General features: G+C 43.5%; 1 protein-coding gene across 3 annotated transcripts in view; it reads left to right on the forward strand.

The window, feature by feature from the left end:
• Positions 1–22,887, forward strand: part of LOC135539621 (multiple epidermal growth factor-like domains protein 9) — a 44,235-nt gene that overhangs the window by 19,001 nt on the left and 2,347 nt on the right. For all 3 annotated transcript variants that reach the window (XM_064965615.1, XM_064965623.1, XM_064965631.1), the window contains exons 3-5: positions 13,248–13,387; positions 14,330–14,479; positions 22,586–22,855. In XM_064965615.1, the coding sequence (XP_064821687.1) occupies positions 13,248–13,387; positions 14,330–14,479; positions 22,586–22,855 (560 nt within the window). The remainder of the gene's footprint in view (positions 1–13,247; positions 13,388–14,329; positions 14,480–22,585; positions 22,856–22,887) is intronic.

Here is a 22,887-nt window from a genome sequence, read left to right on the forward strand (position 1 = left end):
TCCCCTGTTGCCTCCATCCTCCAAATCATACCAACATCAGCCATCTCAGAGCACAACTGGTACTTGTTTGGGAACACACACCAAAGCACACAACAGGCTGACCAATGCAAGGGTTGAAAAATTGTTGGCCATCCGGGCAAATTTGAGGCTTTTTGAGCCTGACAACGAGCCATCCTCGGAAACTGACAGTGAAAATTCGGCCTCAGAGTCTGATGTTCAAGAAGTGGACATTGAGGAGGTCCAGGGGAGAAGACATGGAAGCCTGAGAGGAAGACAACCAAAGCTTTAGCTTCTAGACTATCATTTTACAGATGTAATCATTGGGGATTATTCAATATTCCCTTTTGTTGTTCAGTGAAATCATCCCGTGTAAAGGGTCAACTCATTTAATTAAAGTTCAATTCGTAACGAAATCGATTTTTTGATTTCTATTGCAATGTTTAATCATTTGCCATTATGTTTCTGTCTCCATATGATATGATAAATATAACCAATGCAAAAAATTAATATTGCATATATTTCAGTTAATTCCCATGTATTCTTGTTAATTCCCACGGAAAGTTTCCACCTCTGAATATTCACCAAAATGTGCAACCCCAGGTATTACAGACTCGGTCAGGGAGAGGTTGAAAATGTCAGTGAAGACACTTGCTAGTTGGTCCGCGCATGCTTTGAGTACACGTCCTGGTAATCCGCCTGGCCCCGCGGCCTTGTGAATGTTGACCTGTTTAATGGTCTTGCTCACATCGGCTACGGAGAGACGTGATCACACGGTCGTCCGGAAAAGCTGGTGCTCTCATGCATGCTTCAATATTGTTTGACTCAAAGCAAGCATAAAAGATATTTAGCTTGTCTGGTAGGCTCACGTCACTGGTTAGCTCGGGCCTAGGTTTCCCGTTTGTAGTCCGTAATTGTTTGCAAGCCCTTTAGTAGGATTACATTTTAGTCCTGTATTGATGCTTTGCCTGTTTGATGGTACGTCTGAGGGCATAGCGGGATTTCCTATAAGAATCCGGATTAGTGTCCCACTCCTTGAAAGTGGCAGCTCTAGCCTTTAACTGGGTGTGGATGTTGCCTGTAATCCATGGCTTCTGGTTGGAATATGTACGCACGGTCACTGTGGGGATGATGTCGTCGATGCACTTATTGATGACGCCGGTGACTGAGGTTGTATACTCCTCAATGTCATTGGATGAATCCCGGAACATATTCCAGTCTGTGCTAGTAAAATTTTCTTGTTTGCTTTTGACCTTACACAGCTCATTGAGTGCAGTCTTAGTGCCAGCATTCAGCTTATCATGAGGTACTCTACCTCCAGGTGAGCATAACCTCGAGACTAATTTAATATTAGACATTGTGCACCAGCGGTTATTGACAAATAGACACACACCCCCACCCCTCGTCTTACCAGATGTAGTTATTCTGTCCTGCCGATGCACGGAAACCCCAGCCAGCTTTATATTATCCGTGTCGTTGTTCAGCCACGACTTGATGAAACATACTGTAAGATATTACAGTTTTCAATGTCCTGTTGGTAGGATAGTCTCGAAAGTAGAATCATCCAGTTTATTTTCCAGTGATTGCACGTTGGCCAATAGAACGGATGGTAGAGGTGAGTTACCCACTCGTCGACAAATTCTCTTACGGCTGAAATCCCGTTAAACAGGATCGATTTGACAACAGCCAGTGAAAGTGCAGGGTGCCAAACTCAAACAACAGAAATCTCATAATTAAAATTCCTCAAACATACAAGTATTATACACCATTTTAAAGATGATAAACTTGTTGTTAATCCCACCACAGTGTCCAATTTCAAAAAGGCTTTCCGACGAAAGCATACCATGCGATTATGTTAGGTCAGCACCAAGTCACAGAAAAACACAGCCATTTTTCCAGCCAAAGAGAGGAGTCACAAAAAGTTATATATTTCATATTCATATATAAAGTTCATATTTATATCCAAAAATCTCAGTTTACATTGGCGCATTATGTTCAGTAATGTTTTGCTTCCAAAACATCCAGTGATTTTGCAGAGAGCCACATCAATTTACAGAAATTCTCATCATAAATGTTGATGAAATTACAAGTGTTTTACGTGGAATTAAAGATATACTTCTCCATAATGCACCCGCTGTGTCAGATTTCAAAAAAGCTTTACGGAAAAAGCACACCATGCAATAATCTGAGTACAGCGCTCAGGCACCAAAACAAGCCATACAGATACCCGCCATGTTGTGGAGTCAACAGAAGTCAGAAATAGCATTATAAATATTCACTTACCTTTGCTGATCTTCATCGGAATGCACTCCCAGGAATCCCAGTTCCACAATACATGTGTGATTTGTTCGATAAAGTCCATCATTTATATCCAAATACCACCTTTTTGTTTGCGCGTTTAGTTCACAAATCCAACTTCAAGAGGCGCAGGCACTTAGTCCAGACAAAGTCAAAAAAGTTATATTACAGTTCGTAGAAACATGTCAAACGATGTATAGAATCAATCTTTAGGATGTTTTTAACAAATCTTCAATAATGTTTCAACCGGACAATTCCTTTGTCTTTAGAAATTAAAAGGAACACAGCTCACTCTCACGGGCGCGAGCCTGACGTAGCTCATGGCATTCTGCCAGACCTCTTAGTCAAACAGCTCTTATTCACTCCCCCTTCACAGTAGAAGCCTGAAGGCCTGAACAAGCCTGAACAGGATTCTAAGACTGTTGACATCTAGTGAAAGCCTTAGGAAGTGCAATCGGACCAAATTTTACACTGTATATTGGATAGGCAAAGACTTGAAAACCTACAAACTTCAGATTTCTCACTTTCTGGTTGGATTTTATTCTCAGGTTTTTGCCTGCCATATGAGTTCTGTTATATTCACAGACATCATTCAAACAGTTTTAGAAACTTCAGAGTGGTTTCTATCCAAATCTACTAATAATATGCATATCTTAGCTTCTGGGCCTGAGTAGCAGGCAGTTTACTCTGGGCACCTTATTCGTCCAAGCTACTCAATACGGCCCCCCAGCCATAAGAAGTTAAGACACCCTGATCTCCGCCCCCTGTGTTTCCATATTTTCATCACGCGAATGACAGGGATTTGGGCCTGGTCTCAGAGAAGCAGTACATCCTTCGCATCGGAATTATTAAATAAAAAATCTTTGTCCAGTTCGAGGTGAGTAATCGCTGTTCTGATATCCAGAAGCTATTTTGGGCCTTAAGAGACGGTAGCAGCAACATTATGTACAAAAAAGTTACAACAATGCGAAAAAACTAACAAAATAGCACAATTGGCTAGGAGTCTGTAAAACGTAAGCCATCCCCTCCAGTGCCATTATCTTCTTGGTCATTCATGATGATGACTGCTTGTCTAGCATGCTAGCTAACATTTTGAAAGTATGTGGTTGACATGATCATTCCAGTCAAAGCAGTCCGGTAGATATGACGTGATTTGACATAAATTTATCTGTGGCCAATGACATAGTGCCTTTTTGTTTGGGCACTTCCAAGGTAACTCTATGGCAGCACCCAAGGGGCTTGAATTTTTGAGCTCTCCCCATAGATTTTGCAGTGACGTAGTGTCCCCATGAATGACAGAACACTGAGCCAATCACGGCACAACTAGAGAACATTACCAACCTCTACATTCCATATTTTCCACTGGCTGCCCCACCACCACCACCACAGAAAGCACTAAGCTAGGCTGAAACACCTGCATTTTGGAGCTGCCTTACTTGAGAAAGCAAAAAAGATACCATGTTTGAATGCAGATATATATATATTTTTTACATTGTTTGCAAACTGATATGTGACATGTTTTAATGCCAAAATGTCTTGCTAAACAGGTGGGGCTATCACGGCTCTGGCTAAGACCCAGATGCAGATACAGGAGGCGGATAGTACAAGTCTCAAGAGTTTATTATAGTACAAGAGGCAGGCAAAGAGTTGTAATCCAAATCAGAGTCAGGCAGGTATAGAACGGCAGGCAAGATCAGGGTCAGGGCAGGCAGAAAGGTCAAAACTGGGAAGACTAGGAAAAACAAAAACTAGAGCACAGGAAACTCAGGAACATGCTGGTAGGACTTGACCAGGACAAACTAGCAATAGACAAGCAAAATATGAGGTATAAATACACAGGGGATAATGGGGGAAGATGGGAGACATCCGAGTGGTGCAACGGTCTAAGGCACTGCATCTCAGGCCATCATTGTAAATAAGAATTTGTTCTTAACTGACTTGCCTAATTAAGTAAAAAATGGGGGGTGGAAACAAGCACAAAGACAGGTGAAACAGATCAGGGTGTTACAGGGGCTCTAAACAGGTGATCCACTTGCCCTAAATTAGTACTAAATAATTAGGAGTGTAGCATTGGAAACAGTGCCGACTGCACTTTCTGTCTCCGTGTGTATAGGCTGGGGGCTTGATGAACAGATAAACTGTACAAGGACAGTAGGATGTCTGATAAATGTGTTTTTATTACCATTTTCATAATTTTATTTCACCTAGTCCTGCATGTTTTCACTGTACCCTGCAATCACACCTGCAACCCTGTACATGTGACTAAGCACTGAATTTTAATCTAAAAATTAGACTAATCTCAAGCCTGTGAAAAACCTAGCTGTTGCTAAGAGACAGTAGTATTGAGCCCCAGATGATATTATAGGGGGCTTCATAATACTGTATCTTAGCAACTTAGTTAATGATTGTATTCTGATATGAAATGGTACAGCTCTGTAATCACACTACCATTATTTAGCTCCACAGTTAAATCAATATACTACCAAAAACAATAATGCTCAGATTAATTCCTTTTCCTTTTTAATTCCTTTTTCCATAAATATCAATAGTTTATTTGGGTGAATTCTTAGAGGCACTGTTTTCAAAGTTGCACTTTTATTCTTCACCCTCGTCCTCTATGGAATGGGAACAGTCTGTAATTAAATATTGATTTGGGTGCAGCTGTTTCTGCCTATTCCTTTAGTCTCACGCTCTCATACAGTGGATTAAGCAAATTACAATAACATTTTGTTTGCATATTTCTTGTCAGGAAGGAATTGAGAGATTGTGAGCCCTTTTGAAAGAATACAAAAACACGCCTTGGTGTAAATGTGTTTCAGGTGCTTGAATTTATTTTGGGATATTCTGTGGAAAAAGCTCTCTGTTTTCAAGGATCAGAGCAAATATCTCCCTTTTCCTGTAGGTTTGATTGAACAAGTTAGAATTACTGGGGCAATCAATGGAAACCCGGGGAGCTCACTCTCAATATCCTCCCTTCCCTGTGATTGGGTCGTGTCATTATGAACCAGCTTAGCAGAGCACAGAGGGGGAGCTGAGGTGGTTGGCACCAAAGTGATGCATCAGTTCACGCAGTGATGTCCTTTGCTCAGACCTGAAATGAACTGTTATTCTTTCCTCCAATGTGACAAGCTAGCCTCTTGATCTAGTGGTGCATGCAATTCGCTCTGGAGTGCAGGTTGTAGGTAGGTGCATGGTATCCAAACCTGACAGGGCTCATCTGGTATATGCTCGACCGGCCCAGCTGTGTGCTTTATTTGACAGGGAGGAAGAAAGAAGGCGAGAGTGCTGTGTAGTAAGAAGCCTAGTGACAGGGCACTGCAGATGACCCCACACTCACATTAGCAAGTGGCAGGCCGCATCCCGGGATGTATTAGTGTATTGGACCCAGTGGGGATGCTTTGTTGCTCTAATGACTGGAGTGCAGTGCAGTGGCCATGACTGCCAGCACATTCTGTCTGGCTTTACTCTAAGCTCAGTTACATAACTGGCCCAGTGTGTGATCCTGAGCCAGGGGCTCTGCGGAATGGATCACAACTCTTGACCCTTGTTGTTGAACATTCTCTCTCTGAAGATCTGACAGAGTGAGCCCTGAATCTAAAACCTGCGTGGTATAAAACGGTGTGTGTTTGTCCTGACTGATGACCCTGCTCCCACCCCGCATGGTCATATACACCCTGTGGCTAAAGAGGATGCAGTCAGTGCTGCTGTATCACAGATATGTGCTCAGTCTATTGTGATTCCCCAGGCATACACGAGCAATGTATTGGAGGCATCGCCACGGCAGCAGCAGAACGGGGTTAAGCTAAGCCTGGTTGCCATGTAATACTGACCTAGTTAGTATGCGGCTGTAACGCGGAACTTAGCGGCTGGGCTACCCTACCACAGCACAGCCTGCATCCCAGTGAAACCACTCCTTCCCCTTTCCCCCTAGCCACGCTCTCACTGGAGAAAACACAGCCAAGGTCTATGGGACCATGAGCTGTAACCTGGGCCTGGAGTAAAACTGCTCATTGACAAGCTAGGTAGGTGGTCATTGTGAGTGTGACTAGCTTTTCAACCATATCCTGGTCGTAGGAGGCATTTCCATAGAGGCCCCAGCCTTGCTCCCCATACCAACTTTTCTAATCTAAGGTCTGTTTTGCCCTAAATGTCTTTTTGAATGGATCCTGTGGTTTTTATTTCCTCGAGTCATAACTACTCACAGAATGCCTTTCCCAACTACAAATAAAATATTTGTCTTATCATCATCTATATATTAGATTCAATATGAAAGAGTTTCATTGTGACTCAATAGATGTCATCACAGATGGTGGCTTCTAGGCTGTGTGTCATCGCAGGTTGGTTTGGGGGTGATATCAGTCAGGGAGAATTGGGCCACCAAGGATGAGATCAGTGCTGTAGTATAACACTGATTACGTCCTGTCAAACATATAAAACTCAGATTTTTCACCATCTGCTCTCTTTGGCGAGAAAATAAAAGCCTCTTACATCAGAGAGACTGAATCACTGACATTGACGCTGGGAACCTGCCTCCATATTTCCTATGTGATTTTTACCAAATAGAGGGCTGTCAGGAATCGAAGCAGCGCCACAACGCGTTATATTTTATAGCGAAGGCTGCAGCAGAAGTCAACTCCTTTGTCTGTGAATCTTTTGTCTGCCTGTGTGTGCACAATTGGCTGGGGAACAATATGTGTTTGCGCTGGTGGCTCCATGGCACTATGGGGAAACTCGTTTAAACCTGTCTGAAGGCTCTCGATATATGGGTTCACTCATGTCCTAAAATAAATGTGTTCATATGGGCAGAATATTGTATATACATTTGTTCATATGGGCAGAATATTGTATATACATTTGTTCATATGGGCAGAATATTGTATATACATTTGTTCATATGGGGAGAATATTGTATATACATTTGTTCATATGGGGAGAATATTGTATATACATTTGTTCATATGGGCAGAATATTGTATATACATTTGTTCATATGAGCAGAATATTGTATATACATTTGTTCATATGAGCAGAATATTGTATAAAATGAATAAATAAAAATGCGCTGCAATCGTTGCCTTCCTTTTAGACAAAAAATAAAACAAGGTTGGGCGAATAACTTGAAAAATGTAATCTATAAGTCTAATAATACATTCATTAATCAATAAACATCCTCATATCAAAAAAGTCTATTTCAACCTTGTAATAATTAATTTTCTTTCAATTTGCTTGATATAATTCAATTATCAATATTAAATAAGAGTAATAAATAATACTTTTCAGAACATTGAGTTTTTTAGGATAGGCTAATTATTAGAGATTCTGCACAGCTGTTTGGGGCTCCTGAGTGGTGCAGCGGTCTAAGGCACTGCATCTCAGTGTAAGAGGTGTCACTACAGTCCCTGGTTCAAATCCAGGCTGTATCACATCCAACTGTGATTGGGAGTCCCATAGAGCGGTGCACAATTGGCCCAGTGTCGTCCGGAGGTAGGCCATCATTGGAAATAAGAATTTGTTTTTAACTGACTTGCCTGGTTAAATAAATAAATACACTTTCTAAAAAGTTTGTCAGCAGCACACTATATGAAAAGGAGAGGGAATTATGAATGACCTGCACTGCACATAGGAAAGTGTCCAGACTAGATAGTGCTATTAACGGCAGCACCACTATTTGAGGCTACACCATGAAAACTGTTTTAATGGGCACACAAACCCAAAATGATGTATGCAATTGCAACATTGAAATCGTCTAACCAAAAGTCACCTAACTTGTGTGGTTCTTCAATAGGCTTTGTGTAGGCTAATATACATATTTGTTGGGTGCTCATTTTGTATCCAGCTGTTTAGTTAGGCCTAGTGATATTGTCGACCATCATCAGCTGAGGAAATATTTTTCTGAATGACAGTCAAGTGACAGCTGTTGTGATAGGCCTATAGCACCCGATACAAAAACAGCCCGTGCGTAAAATACTGTTCGGAAGAATGTCCAGAATATTATGATGTCTCGTTCGTTCTGCCAGTGAAGACTGTTCCAATGACCCTACAGTTGTGTTGATTATCTGCTATTGTCTGCTTGAATCAGCGTCTGACAACTTGGATGGAAAATGACTGAGGATAATAGCGGACGATATTGCCACCCCTATTTGCCATGTCTTCAATCTAAGCCTACAAGAAACTGTGTGCCCTCAGGCCTGGAGGGAAGCTAAAGTCATTCTGCTACCCAAGAATAGTCAAGCCCCCTTTCACTGGCTCAAATAGCTGACCAATCAGCCTGTTACCTGTTGCTGACAGGTATATAAAATCGAGCACATTGCCATGAAATCTCCATAGACAAACATTGGCAGTAGAATGGCCTTACTGAAGAGCTCAGTGACTTCCAACATGGCACCGTTATAGGATGCCAACTTTCCAACAAGTCAGTTCGTCAAATTTCTGCCCTGCTAGAGCTGCCCTGGTCAACTGTAAGTTCTGTTATTGTGAAGTGGAAACGTCTAGGAGAAACAACGTCTCAGCCGTGAAGTGGTAGGCCACACAAGCGCACAGAACGGGACCGCAGAGTGCTGAAGCGCATAGCACTTAAAAATCGTCTGTCCTCGGTTGCAACACTCACTGCTGAGTTCCAAACTGCCTCTGGAAGCAAAATCAGCACAATAACTGTTCTTCGGGAGCTTCATGAAATGGGTTTCCATGGTCGAGCAGCCGCACACAAGCCTAAGATCACCATGCGCAATGCCAAGTGTTGGCTGAAGTGGTGTAAAGCTCACCGCCATTGGACTCTGGAGCAGTGGAAACGGGTTCTCTGAGGTGATGAATCTTGCTTCATCATCTGGCAGTCTGACGGCCAAATCTGGGTTTGGCGGATGCCAGGCGAACGCTACCTGCCCGAATGCACAGTGCCAACTGTAATGTTTGGTGGAGGAGGAATAATTGTCTGGGGCTGTTTTTTATGGTTCGGGCTAGGCGCCTTTGGAAATCTTAACACTACAGCATACAATGACATTCTGGAGGATTCTGTGCTTCAAACTTTGTGGCAACAACTTGTCCCTTTCCCGTTTCAGCATGACAATAACTTGACTGGCCTGCACAGAGCCCTGACCTCAACCCCATCAAACACCTTTGGGATGAATTGGAATGCTGACTGCGAGCCTGGCCTAATCACCCAACATCAGTGCCTTACCTCACTAATGCTCTTGTGGCTGAATGGAAGCAAGGTCTGTACGCAGTGTAGTACTTTCCACAAAAGTTTTGCTCATCAAGATGGAAGCATCAGGAATAGCCCTACGGTATTAGAAGTGCTGTTAATTCTGCAACACTTTAACAGAAAATAGCTGTCACTTCCCTACTGTGTCACGTCCCTATTGCTCACTGTCCCAGTCTACTGCTATGGTAGCATTCTCCTCTCCGCCTCCACTCCCATGGAGTCATATGATTGTACACGTGTGTTTTTTGTCTTTAAAATATGTATATATATTTATTTATTTTACACACGCCCCACTAAGCATTATCATCAACTTCAAAATTTCATGAAGAGCAGTGTTTTAACAAAGCCTCGTTTGAATAAGGCCCACGCACTCATGTGAAGGCATTGAGGCAACTGCTCTGTCACTTCTTGGGAGCTGGATTGCGATTTGCTTGTTGTCCACAGATCTATTTTGTTGATTGTTTTTGATGAAAGGGAGTGATCAGGCATGACTCATCGCTGTGTGTTCTTCCTTTGAGACTCTGGCATCAGCACACATGATGATTGGAATCAGAGAGCGTGTTTGTACGTAGCCTATAGATGTGCAGCCTTCAGTTTTTTTTTCTGATACATTTTTAAATGTTTTAAAATGTATTTTCTGTGAATGAACAACCCCCTTTCTTTTCCTCCAGTCCATCTAATGTATGATTCAATAGGAGCATCTGTCACGCCCTGGTCTTAGTATTTTGTGTTTTCTTTATTTATTTGGTCAGGCCAGGGTGTGACATGGGTTTTGGTATGTGGTGTGTTTTTGTCTTGGGGTTTTTCACAGGTATTGGGATTGTAGCTTAGTGGGGTTTTCTAGCTTAGTCTATGGCTGTCTGAAGTGGTTCTCAATCAGAGGCAGGTGTTTATTGTTGTCTCTGATTGGGAACCATATTTAGGCAGCCATATTCTTTGAGTGTGTCGTGGATGATTGTCCTTGTTTCTGTCTATGTGTTACTTTGCACCAGTATAGGCTGTTTCGGTTTTCGTGTTACGTTTCTTGTTTAGTTGTTTTTTATTAAACATGAATCTCAATAGCCACACCGCATTTTGGTCCGACTCTCTTTCACCTGAAGAAAGCCGTTACAGCATCAGCTCGTATGTTTGGCAGGCTGACCACGCAGCAGTATGTGGAATGTGCAGGTGAAATGCAGTAGAGTGTGTTGGCATTAGCGAATGAAATAAGTGATGTTCAAAGATCGAAGGGGTGCTAAAGAGCTCAAGTTTAATTAGATTAAATTGGGCAAGAGCAAAACTGGATAATCAAACAGAAAGCACCCTCTCCTGAGATAGCTAGGTTCCAGCTGTCAGCAATCATACACAGCTAGTATAGGCATCATCATCAGCAGCACACTAATTAATTGTTTAGTTTTAGCCTGCCATTTTATTATCTTAGAGATTTAGATTGACATAGCAGAATAAATAGTGTTAATCATTTGTTTTTTTGAATGTGTAGTCATTTTTCTCTTTTATCTCCTTCCAAAAGGGATTGGACCGTAATCTAAACCACAGTGAATTCTTTGTCATGAATGACTTGCCTTGCCAATTCAGGGTTAGTTATAAATTGCATGTCAGTCCACGATGACCAGAGGCAACTGGGTGTGAATTAGTTATTGCTCGAGACAGATCTTCTCTTTAGTCATAGCGACCCCTCTTTCTACCCAGCAGGAGATGGGGCTGTGTAGGAGAGGGTTTGTCCTTTTGTGTCTTGCTGAGGGCCCTTGAGACGGGCTGAATTCCTGAAGAGGGTCTCACAGATACCCTGACCCATCCACTCCAAGGTCACTCTCTAATAGTCTATAACCACGTTTCCATCCATCCACAGTTATATGCAAGTAAAGTCATACCATATTAAAAAAAAATCACGTCAACTGTGATGGAAAAAGGAAGTTTCATACAATTTTATAAATGCCGACCGATATTTTTTTGTTTGACATGGTGGGATCTAATAAATAAAAGTTCCAATAAATATTGAGGGTCTTATTCTGGTGACATGTTGATCAATGCTTGACTGCTGTTTGACAAATAAAACTATTCTTGCTCTTATCCATAATAATCTCATAATGTAGACTAGCCTATCCGCACAGCCTACCCGCACTGTGTCTGCAAGCTTTTGGCTAAAGCCCACGTACTTTAAAACACAGTCCCCAAATACAGAACAAATTCAAGAAAGCGTACAGTATTATATAGAGCCATTATTGCATGGAACTCCCTTCCATCTCATATTGCTCAAAGGAACAGCAAACCTGGTTTTAAAAAATAGATAAAGCAACACCTCATAGCACAACGCCTCTCCCCTATTTCACCTAGATTGTGTGTGTGTGTGTGTGTGTGTGTGTGTGTGTGTGTGTGTGTGTGTGTGTGTGTGTGTATGTACTGATATGTAGGCTGTGTATGCCTTTTTTAAATGTTTATAGTTCTGTCCTTGAGCTCTTCTTGTCTACTAATGTTCTGTATTATTTCATGTTCTGTGTGGACCCCAGGAAGAGTAGCTGCTGCTTTCACAGCAACTAATGGGGATCCTCATAAAATACCAAGACCAGTCTTTTTTTGTTTTTGTGACAACTATCGGTTGATCAAGCCCTGATCTGTTTCACCTGTCTTTGTGATTGTCTCCACCAAGATGTTACCCATATTCCACATTATCCCCTGTGTATTTATGCCTGTGTTTTTCCAGTTTCTGTTTTTCTCATCCTCCTGGGTTTTGACCCTTGCCTGTCCTGTCCCTGAGCCTTCCTACCGTCCTGTACCTTTGCTCCACCTCTAGATGACCGACCTCTGCCTGACCTGACCCTGAGCCAGCCTGCCATCTTGTACCTTGGTCCCTCTACTCTGGATTATTGACCCCTGCCTGCCTTGACCTGTCATTTGCCTGCCCCTGTTGTAACAATAAACATTGTTGCTTCACACATTTTGCACTTGGGTCTTACCTTGGTACCTGATACACATTGAACTTTAGATTTTTGTATTCGGTACATTTAAATTTAAGCGAAAAACTTAAATTTTGTCTGCACTGTCATACACTGATTTTTATCTGCAACAAGTCTGTTTGGTGTAAACACCACTGGTGGTAAAATGTGTATATTTTCTTTATGCAGATTTTAGATTTTCGCATTAAACTGTCGCCAATTGGATGGCAACCTAGCTTGTGATGAGAACCTGGCAGAAAGGGACTCTGCTAGGCTGAGTATAATCATACCTGGCTTGTAGGCTGTGTGATCCAGGCAGCTACTGTCTACAGCCTTGTACCAGATGTCCCTGGAGTGCTCCAGTTTGTGGTCCAGACTCTACCGTGCTGCCCTTGCCCCCAGAACATGCCAAACATGTTAGTAGAATTATATATAAAAGGCCTAGACAGCATAGAACTGTGGAGGATGGGGGGCTATGCTATCCCAGGTTATTGAATCCGACTGGAGTAGCTGTCTTCTGTTCACCACGGACAGAGTGAAGGATCTGGTTAACCAGGGAAGGGATTGTGATGGGAGTTATGGGTAGCAGATGGATTCATGGAAGAAACCACTCAGGGGAAACCTGTAGGATGTCATGCGTGAAACCACAGGATGTCATGGCTAGTACAATCCTGCCATCAGAAGAGTCTCTAACCAAATAGAGCAGTTCCACCATTACAGCAGTACAGTTGAGCTGTTACAGAACCTAAAGGCTGGATAATCAAATAGAAAAGAGTCAAAGTATGTGACCGTGTGCTGACTGTGCGCTCCTGTCCTTTCAGCTCAGGAATGTGTGTGTGTAAGACGGGAGTGTACGGGCCCAAGTGTGACGAGTGCCACCCAGGCTTCTTCCGTTTCAGCAGCACGGGGTGCCAACCCTGCCAGTGCAACAACCTTACTAATTACTGCCACCCACAATCTGGTGAGTAATCCACTACACCACACCTTCTATCTACAAACCACAACAATCACACTTTCTTGTTTCTGCTACACATTAATCCTGTTCGTCCCCGTCTCCACAGCTGTGTATTGTTGTGTGAGTGGACACTAAAAGATATCGAGAGGCTTGAAGGGGGCGAAGTTGGATGGAATTGTAGAAACCATCTGTTTGCTATTGTGATACATAGCCAGATGGCACAGTAGTCTTTCCTGGGATCAATGGAGGAATGCCGTATATTTACTTCCTTAGCTCAGGTCTGATATCAACTAGAATGACCCTCTCAGTCAGCCAGGAAGCGTTACATAAGAAACCTGAGGGTATGTTAAAAAACAAAGACTCTCTGTCTCTTCCAGATTAACATGGCAGTAACCTGTTCCATTTCTATCAGAAAACTGGAAAATCAAGATGATTGTTCCTACCTCTATAGGGTCATTGATTTTAGATAGAGAACACCATTATCACTCCTATCGAGAAGGACAGAGAAAACAACAGTGTTTAGTGTATTTATTCATTTTAGAGAACAGAGGACGTCTGCAATGTCCCACTATACAGAATAATTTCTATTCCACAAAAAACACTCAACTCCATCACTATGTAATTACCAATGAAATAGTCCATTTGAATGTAAGTATATAAACAGTATATTAATACAATAGTGTTACTAGGGTAATTACAGCATTACTAAACAGGTATAGAGTAACAGAAGAAGTTCACCATCCAGCCCAGGCAGAGTAAAGTCCCAAGAACAGGTAACTCAAACCCCTGAGGCTCAAATTCAAATCAACAGGATAGCAGTATTTGCTGCTCTAATGTGTACAAACAAAACCACTATAGGATTTAGGTGTGGTCAACAAATGGCATGTATCATATTTCCGACAGTTTTCAAAACATTTTCACCATAATATTCTCTCCTTTTCCACACAGGTGTCTGTCTGAACTGCCAGGGCAACACTCAAGGACCCAACTGTGAAGAATGCAAGCCCAGATTCTACCGCAGCTCTGGTGCTGCCAGCACCGATGCCTGTGTCGCCTGTCCCTGCTCCAACACCACCTCCACTGGCACCTGTCACACCGGTGAGTAGCCACTACCCCCTGCCTCAGTAGTGCCCTTCTTAGTTAGGTCGCCTTATTAGAACCCTTGCCGGTCTGGTTGCTACTTCTATTTTGTATTTTTTATTGAACCTTTGTTTAACTAGGCAAGTCAGTTAAGAACACATTCTTATTTACAATGACGGCCTACCAAAAGGACTCCTGCGGTGAAAACAAATATTATAATAATAATAAAATTAACATTTTAAATTTTAAAAATAATATAGTATATTAATATATAGGACAAAACACACATCATGACAAGAGAGAAACCACAACACTCCATAGCAAAGCAGCAACACATGACAATACAGCATGGTAACAACACAACATGGTAGCAACAAAATATGGCAGCAGCACAAAACATGGTACAAACATTATTGGGCACAAACAACAACACAAAGGGCAAGAAGGTAGAGACAATACCTTACGCGAAGGAGCAACAACAGTCAGTAAGAGTGTCCATGATTGAGTCTTTGAATGAAGAGATTGAGATAAAACTGTCAAATTTTAGTGTTTTTTGCAGCTCGTTCCAGTTGCTAGGTGCAGTGAACTGAAAAGAGGAGTGACCAAGGGATGTTTATGCTTTGGGAGCCTTTAACAGAATTTGACTGGCAGAACGGGTGTTGTATGTGGAGGCTGAGGGCTGCGGTAGATATCTCAGATAGGGGGGAGTGAGGCCTAAGGGTTTTATAAATAAGCGACAGGTATACAGTGATGACCAGTTTACAGAGGACTATAGAGTGCAGTAATGTGTCCTATAAGGAGCATTGGTGTCATATCTGATGGCCGAATGGTAAAGAACATCAAGCTGCTCGAGAGCACCCTTACCTGCCGATCTATAAATTATGTCTCCGTAATCTAGCATGGATAGGATGGTCATCTGAATCAGGGTTAGTTTGGCAGCTGGGGTAAAGGAGGATCGATTATGATAGAGGAAACCAAGTCTAGATTTAACTTTAGCCTGCAGCTTTGATATGTGCTGAGAGAAGGACAGTGTACCGTCTAGCCATACTCCCAAGTAATTATATGAGGTAACTCTATATGACCTCAAGCTCTAAACCCTCAGAGGTTGTAATCACACCGTTGGGGATAGAGGCATTCTTCTTACCAAACCACATGACCTTTGTTTTGGAGGTGTTCAGAACAAGGTTAAGGGCAGAGAAAGCTTGTTGGACACTTAGAAAGCTTTATTCTAGAGCTTATAACACAAAACCCGGGGAGGGGCCAGCTGAGTATAAGACTATCATCTGCATATAAATGGGTGAGAGCGCTTCCTACTGCCTGAGCTATGTTGTTGATGTAAATTGAGAAGAGCATGGGGCCTAGGATCGAGCCTTGGGTACTCCCTTGGTGACAGGCAGTGGCTGAGACAGCAGATGGTCTTACTTGATACACTACACCCTTTGAGGTAGTTTGCAAACCAGGCCAAAGACCCCTCAGAGGATCCACAAGAATGGAATGGTCTACCGTATCAAAAGCTTTGGCCATGTAAATAAAAATAGCAACACAACATTGCTTAGAATCAAAGTCAATGGTGATGTCATTTAGGACCTTTAAGGTTGCAGTGACACATCCATAACCTGAGCAGAAACCAGATTGCATACCAGAGAGAATACTATAGACATCAAGAAAGCCAGTTATTTGATTATTGATACGTTTTTCAAACACTTTTCATTAACAGAGCAAAATAGAAATTGATCTATAACAGTTAGGATCAGCTTGATCTCTCCCTTTAAATAAAGGACCCACCATGGCTGCCTTCCAAGCAATGGGAACCTCCCCAGAGAGGAGAGACGGGTTAAAAAGGTCAGAGAGAGGCTTGGCAATGATAGGGGCAGCAACCTTAAAGAACAATGCCCCTCGCTCATTCATATACTTACATGTACATGTTCTCATTCACCCCTTTAGATTTGTGTGTATTATGTAGTTGTTGGGGAATTGTTAGATTACTTGTTAGATATTACTGCACTGTCGGAACTAGAAGCACAAGCATTTTGCTACACTCGCATTAACACCCGCTAACCATGTGTATGTGACAAATAACATTTGATTTGAGAAAGGGTATAAACCGTCTGACCCAGATGTTTTTTGGGGAGCTCCTTTAGCACCTTAGACTCAGTGACCGCCTGTAGGGAGAAACTTTGTAGCAGGGTAGTGGGAAAAGAGGGAGGAGCGTGGGGCTCGTCGCATTAGAAGGGGAGGGAGATGAGGAAAGGAGGCATGGCTGAGTTAAATAGGAATCCTGACTTAATGAAGTGGTGATCTAAAGAGCTCAGCCATATGCTTCTTGTCAGTAACAACCGCATCATCAACATTAAGGGACATGGGCAGCTGTGAGGAGGAGGCTTTATTCTCCAGGTCTTGAACCGTTTTCCAGAACTTCTTGGGGTTAGACCCACAGAGAGAGAACTGCTCCTTAAAGTAACTAACTTTGGCCTTCCGGATAGCCTGAGTGCGCTTATTTCTCATTTGCCTCAACGAGAGCCAGTCAGCGTGTGCCGAGCATTTCGCCAAATGTAATTCTTGAGGTGGTGTAACTCTGCCAGATCACGGTCGAACCCGGGGCTGCACTTGTTTTTAATTGTCATTTTCTTTATGGAGGTGTGTTTGTTAACAATACCACTGAAAATATTTTAAAAAGAAGGTCCAAGCGTCTTTGACAGAGGGGATCAAGCAGATTCTATACCAATGTAAATAGGCCAGGTCATGAAGGAAGGCTTGCTCATAAAAGTTTTTTAGCAAGCGTCTATGACAAATCAGGTCATTACAGAAAACACCAGACTGATACCTATCAGGATTATTTGTGAGGATAACATCAAGGAGAGTAGCCTTTTCTGGGTGTTTGGAGTCATAACATTGTGGGATTAATAATAATCTGAGAAAGATTTAAGGAGTCTCATTGCTTTAGAACTTGGTGTGGTTTAAGCATGTCCCAGTTTAGGTCACCTAGCAGGACAAATTCAGACTTAGTGTAAGGGGCCAGGAGAGAGCTTAGGGCAGGTAGGGTACAGGCCGGTGCTGATGGTGTACGATAGCACCCAGCAACAGTCAACAAAGAGCTATTTGAAAGTTTATTGCATAAAACCAGAAAATCAAATTGTTTCGGGACAGAGAGAGCACTGGAGGTGTTCCTTGGTAAAGATTGCCACTCCACCACCTTTGGAAGATCTGTCTTGACGGAAAAAAAAGGTTATAACCAGGTTAACATCAGTGTTCAAAACACTATTTCTTAACCACGTCTCAGTAATGACCAACAGATCTGGATTGGAGCTGTGAACCCACACTTTCAATTGATACATTTTAGGTAATAAGCTTCTAGTGTTAACATGCAGGAAACCCAGGCTTTTACGAGAGCAGAAATAAGTGAAGCAGATATCAGAGCACAAGTCAGAATTGGTGCTAGCAACAGGTGATGGGCCAGGCTGTACATGCACATTTCCAGATATCATCTACAGTAATACAATCAGGGCACGGCAGAGGACAGGGAGAGCTCTGCAGTGTTGATGTATGACATTTGAATGTGCATTAGATAGCAACAAGATAATATTGTACAGCAATTTCATCAGGTAACATGAATACAAAGCCAGCAAGTGGTGGTTAGAATAGGATGGTAGGCCAAGAGTCCGTGTAACCAATAGGGAGTCAGAGTCCCGAGTGTGCGAACAAACAGTCTGTCCTACGGTTGGGTTAACAAGCAAGTTCATAGTCAACAAAGCACGCAGGAGTCATGAGGCAAATAGCATAAAGCACAATAAAACAATACAGTGCGAGTGTGCTGGAGGCGAGCGAAAGGAGAGGGGGGGGGGGGGGTGTACCTGTACCAGACGGGGAGAGACAGGCCATGGCAGACAGTGATCAGATTGCCAGGTGGAATCCAAGCAGCAGTGCAGCAGGCAAAAGGAGTAGGTGTCACACCCACTTGGGAGAAGCTTTTTCGAGTGGCAGATTCCTTGCAGAAAATCCCAGCTAGCTAGCTAACATAGCTAGCAAGTCTCTGTCCAGCTTTTTTCTTCCACTTGGAAAAGGAGGTTGTTAGCTAACTATATCTCTTCCGTTTCAGTTTTGGCGCATGGTCTTTTACGACGTCCAGAAAAAGTTGTCCTGTTGTGGCTGTTATGTTTTGGAGATTGCAAGGATGATATATTTTCAGTTCCAGGTTGGATGGTGTTTCAAGGTTTCTTGTGGTTCTTTTACCAGGCTGGTGTATCTGGCATTATGTCTTGGTGTGCCCTGCCTGGCAAAGAGAGAGTGACCACAGAAGGTAGTGGCCCAGGAGTACTCTTCATGTTCCAAAAGCAAAACACCATCAACAGTCACTGCCAGGGATGAAGGCTCTGGTCCCCATTACCTGGGGTGCAACTTTGGTTTTAGAAGTGGGGGGGGGGGGCATCTCTAAACAACTTACCCGACTGCTAGGAGGCATCCGCAAAATCCTAAAGCACCCCGTTGACTCGTTTTGTATCACATTCCAATGATAAAACTGGGGAAGACAAAATTGCAATTTCAGAATGTGGGGCCCCCGTCCCCAGTGAACGTTGCACCCCTGACAATTATTATAGCCCCATCCGCAGGGATACTTCTAATCTTTCACAGATAATTGCAATTTACTTGTGATGGTTTGTCAAAGAATCAATATCTGGACCCTCTGGTTGATGATGTTTAATCCCACCTATCTGTCTTATCCCTGCTGGTCAAGTTATGTTTCATCACCGATCATGTGTCTGCTCACATCAGCTTCATCACAAAAGTCTAGGTCACAGTGTATGTCTGTGCTCCTGTAGACACGTATTTGATAATAAGCATGTTTTAACCAGGCAAGCCAGCATTCGTTTGTACCCATACTAAACTAATACCTCAGCAGCTGAGGCCTGAGCCTTGGTGTCAAGGACATACATAGAGTCCCTGTCTGTCTGTCTTTCTCTCTCACCTCCTCCCTACCTCTGATCTGACCAATCAGCCGCAGCCATGTGACTGCTGACAGCCTCCCATTGGGTCCCAGCAGCCTGGCAACAGCCATGTGGAGAGGGTTCTGAAGCCTGTCAGGTTGTTTGCCCAGCAAGGGCTGAGTGCTGAGGGGCGCTAATCTGAGCAGCTACATCACTGCACTGCGAGGGGAAGGGACACACACACAACATGATCCTCCTACTGCTGCCTTGTGAAGTCAATGGAGTGTGGTGCCCACCCCCCTCTGTTCTGTTGCTGCCTGACTAGCTTGCTGTGAAGTGGCCCAGCTGTGCCCATGATGTTCAGTGTGCTCTATGTTCAGCTCAAACTCTGCCTTGTGTGGGTGTGCGTGCATGCGTGCGTGCTTGTGTGTGTGTAAATCAAATCAAATTTATTTGTCACATACACATGGTTAGCAGATGTTAATGCGAGTGTAGCGAAATGCTTGTGCTTCTAGTTCCGACAATGCAGTAATAACCAACGAGTAATCTAACCTAACAATTCCTCAACAACTACCTTATACACACAGTGTAAAGGAATGAAAGAATATGTACATTAAAATATATGAATGAGTGATGGTACAGAACGGCATAGGCAAGATGCAGTAGATGGTATAGAGTACAGTATATACATATGAGATGAGTAATGTAGGGTATGTAAACATTATATGAAGTGGCATTGTTTAAAGTGGCAAGTGATACATTTTTTACATACATTTTTACATTATTAAAGTGGCTGGAGTTGAGTCAGTATGTTGGCAGCAGCCACTCAATGTTACTGGTAGCTGTTTAACAGGCCTTGAGATAGAAGCTGTTTTTCAGTCTCTCAGTCCCTGCTTTGATGCACCTGTACTGACCTCGCCTTCTGGATGATAGCGGGGTGAACAGGCAGTGGCTCGGGTGGTTGTTGTCCTTGATGATCTTTATGGCCTTCCTGTGACATCGGGTGGTGTAGGTGTCCTGGAGGGCAGGTAATTTGCCCCCGGGGATGTGTTGTGCAGACCTCACTACCCTCTGGAGAGCCTTACGGTTGTGGGCGGAGCAGTTGCCATACCAGGTGGTGATACAACAGGATGCTCTCGATTGTGCATCTGTAAAAGTGTGTGAGTGCTTTAGGTGACAAACTGAATTTCTTCAGCCTCCTGAGGTTGAAGAGGGGCTGCTGCGCCTTCTTCACCACGCTGTCTGTGTGGGTGGACCAATTCAGTCTGTCCGTAATGTGTACACCGAGGAACTTAATAGTTTCTACCCTCTCCACTACTGTCCCATCGATGTGGATAGGGGGGTGTTCCCTCTGCTGTTTCCTGAAGACCACGATTGTCTCTTTGTTTTGTTGATGTTGAGTGTGAGGTTATCCTCCTGCCACCACTCCACCAGGGCCCTCACCTCCTCCCTGTAGGCTGTCTCATCATTGTTGGTAATCAAGCCTACCACTGTCGTGTTGTCTGCAAACTTAAAGATTGAGTTGGAGGTGTGCATGGCCACGCAGTCGTGGGTGAACAGGGAGTACAGGAGAGGGCTCAGAACGCACCCTTGTGGGGCCCCAGTGTTGAGGATCAGCGGGGTGGAGATGTTGTTACCTACCCTCACCACCTGGGGGCGGCCCGTCAGGATGTCCAGTACCCAGTTGCACAGGGCGGGGTCGAGACCCAGGGTCTCGAGCTTGATGACGAGCTTGGTAGTCGATGAACAGCATTCTCACATAGGTATTCCTCTTGTTCAGATGGGTTAGGGCAGTACTGTGGTGTTAAATGCTGAGCTGTAGTCAATGAACAGCATTCTCACATAGGTATTCCTCTTGTCCAGATGGGTTTGGGCAGTGTGCAGTGTGGTTGCAATTGCGTCGTCTGAGGACCTATTGGGGCGGTAAGCAAATTGGAGTGGGTCTAGGGTGTCAGGTAGGGTGGAGGTGATATGGTCCTTGACTAGACTCTCAAAACACTTCATGATGACGGAAGTGAGTGCCATGGGGCGGTGTGTGTGTGTGTGTGTGTGTGTGTGTGTGTGTGTGTGTGTGTGTGTGTGTGTGTGTGTGTGTGTGTGTGTGTGTGTGTGTGTGTGTGTGAGAGAGAGAACTGGATTGAAAATTATGTTCAGGCCTGTAAGTGACTGAGCTGGCTGTATTGCAGTAGACAGGGGGGATGGTAAAGGTATTGGCTAAATATCCAGGTCAGGTTGTACAGTATCATCATGTGAAGGTTTGCCCCCCAGCCGTCACCGTGCTGACTGGGTCATGTTCTCTCCTGGTGATATAACACATCGGCTCACTCTGACTGAAGCGTTTCCACTGCCAACAGTCCGGGGTTAAAACAGACCAACAGAAACTGCCTATAGATAAGAGTTGTTATCACTCTAACTCTTTAAAAAAAATGTATTGTGTCTTTAAAAGTGTGTCTGTTGTTGGTGACAAATATTGTTCCCATAAGTCTGAAAGAGTTAGATATGATTTAGAGATGAATGATCTTGAGCAGACTACAGCCTGCAGCACAAATTTGAGGTACCATTAAATGTGTGGCTATTTTCTTGATTAACTTGTTTAGTAGGAGGTGATCAACACTTACACTAATGACATGCAGCAAGCCTAATTACTGTGCTCAATAATATTTGGTGTCAGAGCTCTTGGCCCTTAATGGATGTGACAACATCAAAAGGGGATATATCACAGTTAGTGAAGCCATTAGGAGAGAAGGAAGGCACTGTATAGTAGCATCATATTACTAAGGTCCAGAGGCCGGAGGAGAAAGCTGACTCCTGATAATGATGAGTGATGATGATGCTTCTCTGATACAAGGGATCAGTCTTTAAAAACAGTTCAACTGAATTTGATTCCGTGCTGTAGAGATATGTGTTAGTAAGTTGCTTTTGATAAAAGTGTCTAAATGGCATGTTATTATTGTTGAATATTTTCGCTGAGTCTTTTGGGGAAGTTAAATGTCTCATTCTTCAACAGAAAATCCTATTATTAGCCAGGGTAGTGCAGCCCGTATGTAGCCCGTAGACTACTTAACACTGCCAGAGGGCTTATCCTCTGTGTTGTACTGTATTAGAAATCAATCTCTTTGGCATTCTGGTGCCATCTAGTGGTGGTGCATCAGCCAAGTCTATTTTATGACTGACATATATTAGTGTGTTTTTATTTCCCTAGACTCTGATGGGTTCCCAGTGTGTGACCAGTGCCTGTCTGAGTACAGCGGTCAGCAGTGTGACCGGTGCAAGGCTGGCTTCTACAGTGCCAATGGTGTGTGTGTCACCTGCGACTGCAGTGGGAACGCAGACCCTATGGGGCCAGCCCAGCTCTGCCACTCTGACACTGGCCACTGCCTGAGCTGCACCGCCAACACCACGGGGCCTCAATGCCAGCTCTGTGCCCCCGGCTACACAGGGGACGCCCTTACCCACAACTGCACCCGCCCAGGTAAGCGTCATTCAATAATTTGGTGCAGAGGA

Source organism: Oncorhynchus masou, chromosome 1 (genome assembly GCF_036934945.1).
Source record: "Oncorhynchus masou masou isolate Uvic2021 chromosome 1, UVic_Omas_1.1, whole genome shotgun sequence".
NCBI classification, from domain to species: Eukaryota; Metazoa; Chordata; class Actinopteri; order Salmoniformes; family Salmonidae; genus Oncorhynchus; species Oncorhynchus masou.